This window comes from Pseudoliparis swirei, chromosome 9 (assembly GCF_029220125.1).
Source record: "Pseudoliparis swirei isolate HS2019 ecotype Mariana Trench chromosome 9, NWPU_hadal_v1, whole genome shotgun sequence".
NCBI classification, from domain to species: Eukaryota; Metazoa; Chordata; class Actinopteri; order Perciformes; family Liparidae; genus Pseudoliparis; species Pseudoliparis swirei.
This window is the reverse complement of record NC_079396.1, coordinates 19859176-19870953: the sequence shown is the minus strand read 5'-3', so window position 1 is coordinate 19870953 and position 11778 is coordinate 19859176. Positions and strand designations below refer to the sequence as shown.

The following is an 11778-nucleotide window of genomic DNA, read 5'->3' as shown; positions in this document are numbered from 1 at the left end:
TCAGGGTCCGGAGCCTGTGACGGAACATCGTGGACTGGAACCTCGGGGTCTGGAGCCTGTGACGGAACATCGGGGACTGGAGCCGGCACAGGGCCAAGGGCCCGGAGGGACTCCCACATGTTGTGGAGATGCACCTCATGGAAGGCTGGCCAGACCAGAACCGGCGACGGAACACCGGGGACTGGAACATCGTGGACTGGAACCTCGGGGTCTGGAGCCTGTGACGGAACATCGGGGACTGGAGCCGGCACAGGACCACGGGCCCGGAGGGACTCCCACATCTCCTCCAGAAGTACCTGAAACTTAGTTGGCCCGGCAGGAACCGTGCAGTGGAAACTGAAGGCTGGGTCCATTCTTGGTGGCTTCGTTCTGTCATGCGCAGTCCAGGTTGTCGCATAGAGAGGACCCAAACGCCGACATTACTGCACAAAACAATCTTTACTCCAAGAAACCAGAACAGGACGACAAAACACACGGACCAAACAGTACGAAGCCACACTGGGAATGAGACGAACAGGGTTTACATACACAGGCAAGGTGAGAGGATTGGACAACGGGAACGAGACACAGGTGGACACAATGAGGGCGGGGCCAGCAATCACAGAAGGAAACAATCAGGGCCAGGGCAGACAGACGACACAAGGACTTCCAAACAAGACACAAAACTAACACAAACTCCAGATCATGACAGTACCCCCCCCTCAAGGGACGAATTCCAGAACGCCAAGCGGTCCACAACGGTGGGTGGAGGGAGCCGGAGGAGGGTCCAAGGCTGCAGAAGCAGTCCGGGGCGGGCCGCAGGGCGATAACCAGGCCGAGGCGCGCTCTGGAGGGCGGGCGGAGGACAAGAGCGGGAGCTAGGGACCGGGCTCAGTAGAGGAAGTCCCAGGGTACCGGGGTCTGGGGATGGGGGCTCTGTGGGACCAGGACCAGGCGACGAGACATGGGGAACCAGGGCTGGACGGGACGGGTCACGGGGAACCGGGGATGGACGGGACGGAACACGGGGAACTGTGACTGACCGGGACGGAGGCGGGATGAGGAGAACCAGGGCCGGGTGGGAAGGAGGCGGAACACCGGGGACTGGAGCCGGCGACGGAACACCAGGGACTGGAACCGGTGACGGAAACCCAGGGACTGGAGCCGGCGGAACACCGGGGACTGGAACTGGAACATCGGGGACTGGAACTTCAGGGTCTGGAGCCTGTGACGGAACCGGAACATCGTGGACTGGAACCGGAACTCCGGGGACTGGAACCGGAACCTCGTGGACTGGACCCGGCGACGGAACACCGGGGACTGGAACCAGAACATCGTGGACTGGAACCTCAGGGTCCGGAGCCTGTGACGGAACATCGTGGACTGGAACCTCGGGGTCTGGAGCCTGTGACGGAACCGGAACATTGTGGACTGGAACCTCGGGGTCTGGAGCCTGTGACGGAACATCGGGGACTGGAGCCGGCACAGGGCCAAGGGCCGGAGGACTCCCACATGTTGTGGAGATGCACCTCATGGAAGGCTGGCCAGACCAGAACCGGCGACGGAACACCGGGGACTGGAACATCGTGGACTGGAACCTCGGGGTCTGGAGCCTGTGACGGAACATCGGGGACTGGAGCCGGCACAGGACCACGGGCCCGGAGGGACTCCCACATCTCCTCCAGCAGTACCTGAAACTTAGTTGGCCCGGCAGGAACCGTGCAGTGGAAACTGAAGGCTGGGTCCATTCTTGGTGGCTTCGTTCTGTCATGCGCAGTCCAGGTTGTCGCAACGAGAGAGGACCCAAACGCCGACATTATTGCACAAAAACAATCTTTACTCCAAGAAACCAGAACAGGACGACAAAACACACGGACCAAACAGTACGAAGCCACACTGGGAATGAGACGAACAGGGTTTACATACACAGGCAAGGTGAGAGGATTGGACAACGGGAACGAGACACAGGTGGACACAATGAGGGCGGGGCCAGCAATCACAGAAGGAAACAATCAGGGCCAGGGCAGACACTCACAGGGAGACAGACGACACAAGGACTTCCAAACAAGACACAAAACTAACACAAACTCCAGATCATGACAATTATTATTATTATTAATATTATTATTATTAATAATAATATTATTATTATTATTATACTATTTTGACTTGGTTAAAATCCCTGATGTTACAAAGTGATTTGCATTTCTATAACTGCCGTTACAAATAAATTGTTTGTATTTTGATGATATAAAAGAGAAAATAAATGAAATCATTCCACTGTAAGCGATGTGGGTGTGTGATCAGGAATAAATCAGTCCAACACGTTCTGGGTTTTCCTCGTAACTTTAGTAAAGACCTCGCTATCCTCGACCCCCTCCTTCCTCTTCTCTCTTCACCTGCTCACCTCCAGCCGGCTGAACAGCGCAGACTAGTGGCAATAACTGTTATTAGATCAACTCAACATAACTATAATACAGTTTACATCAAACAATGTCATACTTTAGTTGCATTTGGTCAATGTATGTGTGGAGAGCATTTTGGTTCATTATAACGATTTTTTGGGAGAATATTTGCAACCGCTGAATTCTGCTTTAGTTTTAATCCAAAATGTTTCCCTCAATCCTCATGTTTTGTTTATCTTTAACTCAGCTGCTGCAGGTTTTACCACACATTCTAGCACATTTTAACCTCTGTGCAACACAAAGGGAGCCAAAGGGATCACACAGTTGTACATTCCTTACAATGTTTGTTTGGCGTCATAACCGATAACAATGGTTAACTTGTAAATTTAATTTGTGCAAAATACTCTACCAAAAGCCACAGATAGGACAGGATGTATCCAATTGGCTGAACAACCTTTGTCCTGAACCAAGTTGATTTATATTTAGGTTAAGCATCCAGAGACAGATTAGTATTCATCCTTAGTTCAAACACATACCAATGCCCTATCACCTCTGTACAGGAGTACAGTCTCTGTGTGTGTTTGTGCTGAGGAGAGAGAGCACATTTAGTGTGGGGAGGTTTTAATGAAGTTGATATTGCGTTCCTTCACAGGTGTAGATGCACAGCTATGCAGTGAGCGAAACACACTTATAATAAAGACTGAAGAAAGCAGTTTGCCTTTGATATGATTACTGGAAGAAAATGTGAAATTGCAAAATAACGGTGTTGGGCAAAAGATGAAATAATTGTGATATACAGTAAGAGCTAGATCAAAGGTATTGTGAAATTAATAAATTCAATCGCAAAGAAACACATAGATTACTGTGATATTGTAATAATTGTGTCATGCGCAGTCCAGGTTGTCGCAACGAGAGAGGACCCAAACGCCGACATTATTGCACAAAAACAATCTTTACTCCAAGAAACCAGAACAGGACGACAAAACACACGGACCAAACAGTACGAAGCCACACTGGGAATGAGACGAACAGGGTTTACATACACAGGCAAGGTGAGAGGATTGGACAACGGGGAACGAGACACAGGTGGACACAATGAGGGCGGGGCCAGCAATCACAGAAGGAAACAATCAGGGCCAGGGCAGACAATCACAGGGAGACAGACGACACAAGGACTTCCAAACAAGACACAAAACTAACACAAACTCCAGATCATGACAAATTGTCCCTAATGAAACATAAGACAACACAGTGAGCCTGTGTTGCCTGGTCAGTGCTCCCTGGCATTGAAGCTCCACGCACAGGTTTTATACCAACGTGTCAGCTAACAACCATACATACATTTCTGTCTTCACAGGAAGTTAGGTTTAGGCAACACAATCACAGTAGGATATGAGTGACTCATGACTGAGGACACTTACAACTCAAGTGACAAAACGTCAACGTTGACTTTAGCATGGGACACAAACAATGGTCTTCTAACCCAAAGTAGACTCTCATGCACTTTAGTCTACGTCACATGACATAACGGTCCATTAATGTTGCGGGAAGGGTTTAAATTGGTGTTAACTGCCATCAAAAAGTGTCCCAAGGGGATCTCCTTGTGTCTATCAATGATAGACGATCATCAACGATCATCGAGGGGCACTGAACAACTTTCGATATTTTAAGACTTCGGAGTGAGAGTTGTGTCACAAGAGTTAAAAGATACCCCAGCAGTCATCTATCAGTTTCTCAGAATGCTGTATTAGCGACACATAAGCTCCAAGGTCGTAGGTTGTTAGTAGTTGCCTGCTCACAAAGTGGCGGTTGTAACACTGACAGTTAATATGGGATCAAACTTTACCTACGTAGGGCCGACTTCTGTTATTGATTTCTATCCTTTTAGAACAACAAAATATGAGGCAACAGTTCTTTTCTTTGACCCCTTTCGGCAGAAGAAAAAAAATACCGTTCTCACACTCCTAACTTTGTGTGGTCACACTGACATCATTGCACAGTGTGTATTAATAAATACACTAGCCTACAAGTTGCAACACACACACTGAGAGCGTGACCTGTGTCACATTGAGTGTGTGGGATTGCATCGTGCCTCTCCATATGATTTTGTGTCATTTACACAACAGTTGTCTTGACATTTCCCACGTGGGACCTCGTAGGCAACCCACAAATACCAACATGACAGTGACTGTTCAGAGAAGTTCCTCTTTTAATCCTCAAAATCCTCCAACACTTCCCAATCCTGCTTTTCCTTCAACTCAGAGTATCATATATACCGTGAGAATGAGGTTTATCTCAGAAAATGTTATTCTTCCTGTCAGGTAAGAATTGTTATTTATCTCTTTAATTTAGCCGTTCCTTTTATTGAGATGTTATCAATTAAATGATCTATCCATCTATCTATATATCTATATATCTGTCTGTCTGTCTGTCTGTCTATCTGTCTCTTCTGTCTAATCCTAATGGTTTCATAGTAAGTGGTTTATGTAGAATGTCTCTTTACTCGGAGGTCTGCATCATTGATAATTGCAGTATATTTCTGTAAAGTTACAACAACTGGAATTTTAAAATATCTCGATCAAATGAATCCTTAGCCTATTATACTGTTGTGGCTTGGAGTACTCAATTACATGTGCAAAGTGATATTTTGCATAGTTTATACTCCTGTACAGATTTGTGATATCTTTCAGTATTAAAAAAAATACTTGATTTGGCAATTTGGGAAATAAGTTTGCTTTCTTGAAGAGTAACATGAGAAACATGTCAATTTAACCCTTGTGTTGCCTTAGGGTCAATTTGACCCGAATCAATATTACACCCTCGTGTCGCCTTAGGATTAATTTGACCCCATTCAATGTTTAATGTCGGTGTTCTTTCGGTAGTCAACAAACAAACATAAAGTGCCTCACACTTAAACTTGGAAAACAATATTAATTCTAATAATTTTCTCGAGGTTTTAATTGCTGGCGTCAAATTGAACCCAAAGGGTAAAATATGTTAGTAAATATAAAGGTAACAGGAGGGTGAAACATTGAATCGGGTCAAAATGACCCTAAGGCGACAGGAGGGTTAAAGGGAAGACACTAGAAGAACTTGGAGGATTTTTTTTTTCAATGAAAAAACAAACAAGTGTTTTGTATTTCTGTTCTCGATTGATTAAACATGCATATAATGTGTTAATCTTTTTATATTTAGAGATGTTTTAAGTGTTTTGTTCACTTTGGAGAGAGCTAGGTTGTTTCCCCCTGAGTTTATAATCTTTGTGCTATGCTAGGCTAATCGCTGTAGCTTCAAAGTTAAACTAATAGTGTAACATTCTGAGAGTTTTGATCATTTGCTTTTGTCATGTCATTTTTTAAACATCTGGAATCTTAATGCAAAGCTCAGTTAACAGTCTGCTGTTTCTCATCTAACTCTGCGCCAAAGCAAATATTTCCCCAAACTCTCAATTTTATTCCGGCTGTGTTTTCTTCCCTCAGAAACCGAACAGGATCTCTCAGACAGGCTTTACGATCTGTCCTGCTTTATCTATGGGATGTATACTCTGCACCTGCACCTGCCGGCAGAGACGTCCCAACTCTACTGGCTCTCTGTTTTATACTCGTCGTCGTCACCGGCGGCCTGCTTTATCACTGGCTGTCAAATACTTTGAAATACAACCGTGAAGCGTCCATTCAGACCGCCTGCATCTATAGTGCGGCCATGTTTCTGGCCTCGTTCCTGTGTCACCCTCTGCGCTGTGTGCTGACCATGACTCTGCCCACCGTCTGCACCAAGCAGGGACGCAAACTCCTCATCACAGCCTCTGTCATGATTCTCCTTCTGAACGTCATCCCTAATATCACGGTGAACGTAGGCGCGGTCGCTCGCATCTTACAGTGCACCGCTGAGGGATTCACAAAGACTTTGTTAAACTCGTCTGAACCTTTGAATCAAGCCAAGCGAGACCTCATCGAGGAGGCCATCAAAGTGAAGAGGGAAGACTTGAGCATCGTCACCAACTTGAGGAAGTTAGATCATTTCACACATGTTGATGTGTCAGAAGTCAGAAGCAGGTTTACTAAGATGATTGCGCAGATAGAGGTCAACTTCTCACATGCCAGGAACCTGATAAATGAATGCAAACTGCTGTCCAACCGGATTCTCGCCGCCATTTTTGTGGCAATACTAATCTTTGAATCTGCCCGCTACTTAAAATCCTATCTGGCATCCGTAAAGTTTGATAATGGCTACATCTCCAAAGAGCTCCCGCAAAGAGCGAAAAAGAAAACGTATCCCAAAAGCTGCAAGATAACAAGACAGGAATGCACCTCCTGTTTCATATCACTGGTTGTGGTGACATTGTATTTCTTTGCAATAACTTTAATAGTCGCTTTGGATTATGTCGTGTATCACATAGTTCAGGCGATTGTACCGTGGGTACTGGATTTTCCGCAGACATCTGCCAGCATAAGTGTCAGTTATAAGGTAAGACATTACTGCAGCTCCTTTTATTGTTCCGGCACTATTTGCTTCCTCATTTATAATAATAATAATAATAATACATAAAATGTCTGTTGCGCTTTTCATAATACTCAAAGACGCTTTACAACACATAATTTAAAAAATCCTAAAAGCCCTGCATAAAAATCCATTCAATTCATAAATTATTCAAGTGTTTGCTCTTGTTTTTTAAATCTCTGAATAGGTGCACTGGTTCCTTTCTGCCTTTTGTATCATCCCACGATCCTGTGTCACTCGGGAGCTCACAAACTTCCACAGGGATTACAAGTGGACTTTCAACCCCGAGCCGTCGCTCTGCGAGGCGACAGCTTCAGCTCCGAACCCGGGAGTCACACTGCTGCTGGGATGTCTCTGGGTGACGAGCTACTCGTTGGTGTTCCTCAAGGTTTACGCCAGACGGCTGCGCAGGAAAATCTCTGCGTCCTTTTTCAGAGAGCAAGAGGAGAGAAGAATGGCTTACTTGATGAAGAAAGTACGAGCGAAGCAGAGTAGAACAAAGCAAGTAGAGCATATTTCTGTTGAGCTTGGCCTTGGGTGAATGTTTAATGGACAATGCAACTCTTGGCAAATGTTTCTGAGGATGTTTTCAGCCATGATAGGATGGCAATGTCTGTGTGTGTTGGTCCACTTTGAGATTACCACAATTATTATAATTCTGATATTATTATATTATATAACGGCGACGGTTCTAAACCATTTCAAATGTGAATGCCACATGTGATTTTAGGGGTACGAAATATATTAAGCGCAACTATTGCGTACCTCTGGAGGTAAAGCGGCCGTCCACTAAGCGGGAAGTCGGGGGTTTGATCCCTGGCCCCTGCAGTTCTACATGTTGAACTTTCCTTGGGCAAGAAACTGAATCCCACATTGTTTGTGAGTTTGCTGTGAATGTGTATCGCTCCTGAGGAAAAGGTGGCATTTTGTATGATAACCTCTTCACCAGTGAGTGAATGGATGAATGCTGGCTTGTGTTATAAAGCACGTTGAATGGTCGCTAAGACTAGAAAAGCTAAAAAATAATGCAATCCATTTACCACATTTTGTGTCCGCTATACATAAACTAAAGAGAGGATCCATTCCACCTTTTCCTGTGCAGGCATGTCATCACTTGACACACTAAAAGCTGAAGTGTTTGTAATGGATGTATCACCTCATCTGCTCAGGTTGTTGTTTTTTAAATAAATGTTGCAGAGCTGATGTTTTACTGTATATTTGTCTCCGTAATGTGTGTGTGTGTGTGCGTGTGTGTGCGTGCGTGTGCGTGTGTGTGTGTGTGTGCAGTGTATCATTTATCTTCTGGTGTGGTTCACTTGTGTTATTCCTTGTGTGCGTTATATTTACCCGACAGTCCCACTAGATGCCACTATGGTGCTTTGGGCAGCGGAAGCTAGAGAATACGATGTACCTCCTGTCAGGACAGGAACAGCAATAGATTGGATCTTACAGTTTTTATGAATATTTTATTGGCCTAGATTAATTTAATAGATTAAATGAATCTGTTTCATGTGCACAACGAATAATTTACCAGCCTATTTTAATCAGTGTGCACATACTACTACAAAAAGAAGAAATCTTCCTTTCTCTGAAAACGTTTTGCATTATTATCAGCACACTTCTTCTTAAATCTCCCATGAGCCCTCAGGAGTTTATTTTAAGATACAATCCCAATAATAATAATAGAATACCTCTTTATCATCTATTTTTAATTTAGATTTTTTTTCCCCATCATGAATGCATCAGTGTTGCTTTTTGTGTGTGACATTACTGAGCTTATTGCTAGTGAACTAAATGATCAAGTATTAAAAAGATTATAATAAAATTTAGCTATTCATATCTAATCTTGGCATTTTCTTTCTCATTCAGTAGTTTTAAGGTTTGAAAATTATGTTTTACACTGACATAACTTTTTTGCATCCAGTTATTAATTAAAGCTTTATGTTTACACTTATCGAAATAATAAACCTCACATATTCAAGACATCTTTCATGTACATAACCCTAAAATCAAGATTAGCATGTTTGCTCTGGAAATTTTGGGATCTCAACTGGAATTTTAAATAAATGTCTGTAGGTTTGAACACATTGTGGATGCAGAGCACAATATAACATTATGACATGTGTTCAGACACAGTGTAGGATGTACTTCTTAGCATGCGGCAGTTTAATCAAGCAATTACCTGGACAGAAACTGCTCTGGACGATTTTTCTTCTTCTGCTATCTATTCATTAGAGGAAGCCTGGTGGGCTGACTCTTTGAAATGATGAAAATCCAAGCATCTTTCAGGCATTAGCATTCATACTTTCAGTCCTGTGCACAGTAAAAGGTTTTGAGAGCTTTCCGAGCTCAGAGTGGTTTATAAGAATCTATTTCAATCGCTCTGAGAAAGATTTTGTGGATGATATTTTTCTTTTGTTACTTAATGTTTACAGCTATTGGGAGCAGGTTTTAACGGTATCAGCATCTACCACACAAGCTGAGTGCCATGGGCTGAAAAAGCCACAGAGGAATAACAAAATGCTTCATCTTATGATGTTGGTTCCTTTTTGTCCCTTAAGATACTTTTTAAATTCCACACGCATGAAACCGAGCAAAACCATGTCCATTTCCTTTTCACAGAAGATGAAATGTTGACAAAAAGATGTCTCCTTGTGGCACTAAGAAAAGGTCTACGTCGTAATTCGTGCCAATTCCATTGAATGACCAATAACTGCAGTAGAGGGTGTGTTGAATTACAGGCTAGTTCCTCATGTTCTTTCCATAATTACAGGGTTATTACAGCCATGGCCTTAGTGGTTGACACAACGTGGGGAGGTGGAATTGATTTTCAAGTTGGTGGCTGTGTGCAGGACAGTGTGTTGCAGTGTGGATGTAATGGATGTGTGAAGTGAAGGAAAGGGAGGGGTGCACTGGTAAAAAAAAAAGGGATGGAGAGCAAAAGAGAGAGGGAGGGACGACTCGAGCGACTCGAGGGAAAGAATAAGCATTCATTTATGTTTCTTGGTGATTGTAGTGCTGCAAACCAAGCCAGAGTGAGAGCCTTTTACAAATGATGGTAAGCTGCCCATTTCCTTCTCTTAAAAATATTTGCTACATATCAGTTTACTTTTCAACTCTTTTTCTCAACCTGAATCAACTGTTGATGTCATTTACTTTTGCTTCACAGGGATATAAAGGGGGGTTTTGTGTATTTTTGCTCAGGTCAGTCTGACTTTTCTGGGCAAGCAGGGGAACGTCGTTTATTAAAGAATAAGGATGAAAGAGTTGAACATTATGGTTTTGGGTGGTGCACTTTATCATTCGTACAACCGGAGCCTAACTTTAGTCTTCACAGTCAATTAAGTAATAGAAATAACCAGCTGTGAAAAACACAGAAAACTAATTTATGGATGTTAGTGATTAAATGTCATCTCCAGCAGAAGTTAAATACAGTGTTGACCTATATTAAGTTTCAAGTTTAACCTTTTACTTGCGTATCTCTTTATTCTAAATTAGAGAATGGCTGGAATATTTATAATGTTGTTGTTTTTGCCACAAGGTTGGAAATTGCCTATTCCTGTTATTTCATGAAAGGGACTATGTGTCAAAATGTCCCTGGAGTCAATGTCTGGTCTGTCGGTTCTCGCCTCATGGACTCTCACCTTGTGGACTCGCGCCTTGTGGACTCTGCATGTGGATAAGGACTCATTCAAAGCTTTCAGTTGATTATACATATAATAGTTATGAATGTTATATTACATATCCCTAAAAAAACGACATACTGTCCCTTAAATATAAAACGTTGTGTTGGTATCCATGAATGTACGTCCAATATTGACTCTTTTTTGCTCTGTTTTGGTCTCTATCGACTCCTGAGGCCCTTAATCAGCTAAATGTTTAACACCCTATTAATTTTGTGTCTGTCTCCCCAGTGATTGTTCATTCCCTGCACCTGCTCTCAGTCTCTCCTGATTGTTTCATTCCCTTCACCTGCCCTCAGTCTCTCCTGATTGTTTTATTCCCTTCACCTGCTCTCAGTCTCTCCTGATTGTTTTATTCCCTTCACCTACTCTCAGTCTCTCTTGATTGTTTCATTCCCTTCACCTGCCCCAGCCACTCCTGTCTCCCTGATCCCAGATGCACCACACCTGTGTTTCCCCCCCCCCCTTATATATTTTCCCAGTCTTTGCTTTGTCCCCTGCCAGATTGTTGTGTGTTTTGTCCTGTGTACCGATTCACCTACGACCAGTCCGTCTTTAAGTAAAAACGTTTGTTTTGTGTCACTCAAACCTGGAGTCAGCCTGTTCTTCTGCACCTGAGCTCTACCCATGTGAACCTGTGAAAAAATGCTCCACGATTTTCATCGGCTAGTCTTTAACTATGTTATTTCGTTGTTTAGTGCTGAGCACTATGGTAAGAAAAGGGAGTTTGTAAGGATTCTTTACTGAACAGGTGCCAAGCTATATCTGAAAATGTTGCTAAATCTTGAGAACGACTCAAAACAGTGAAGTTGCAGCTGGGCACAAACTAACTAATTTTCCGTAAAGCCGAGAGGAGCTGCAGTTTGAGGTGATGAGTGTTCATCAGTGCGAATGAACCCTTTCACTTTGTCCCATTTTCACATTGCATAGTTACTGTAAAGATATTGATTATTTCCGTTTTGAGGTTTGTATTAGATTGGACGGATGGTGTTGCAGTTTCCCTGCCCCTGTAAGTCAAGGGGAGCGGGGAAAGAAAATATGATGCGGGAGTGCCGACTTAAAAAAAGAAACAAATGTATATGAAATTAAAATCTCCCTTTCAGCCCAATCATTTTACACAGTCTCTATTTTTTCTTTTTGTTTCTCTCTTTAGACTTCTAGTTTTGTGTCTCTGGAGAACAACTGAATTGTGTGCGTAGAACTTGAACACA

At 43.4% G+C, this 11778-nt stretch overlaps 1 protein-coding gene across 1 annotated transcript; it reads left to right on the top strand.

The window, feature by feature from the left end:
* Positions 1-3842: 3842 nt before the first annotated feature.
* On the top strand, positions 3843-8079 carry ocstamp (osteoclast stimulatory transmembrane protein). The gene is made up of 3 exons (XM_056423369.1): positions 3843-4705; positions 5864-6851; positions 7072-8079. The coding sequence occupies exons 1-3, from the start codon at positions 4485-4487 to the stop codon at positions 7423-7425; spliced, it is 1563 nt and encodes a 520-aa protein (XP_056279344.1). The 5' UTR covers positions 3843-4484; the 3' UTR covers positions 7426-8079.
* The last annotated feature ends 3699 nt before the right edge of the window (positions 8080-11778 follow it).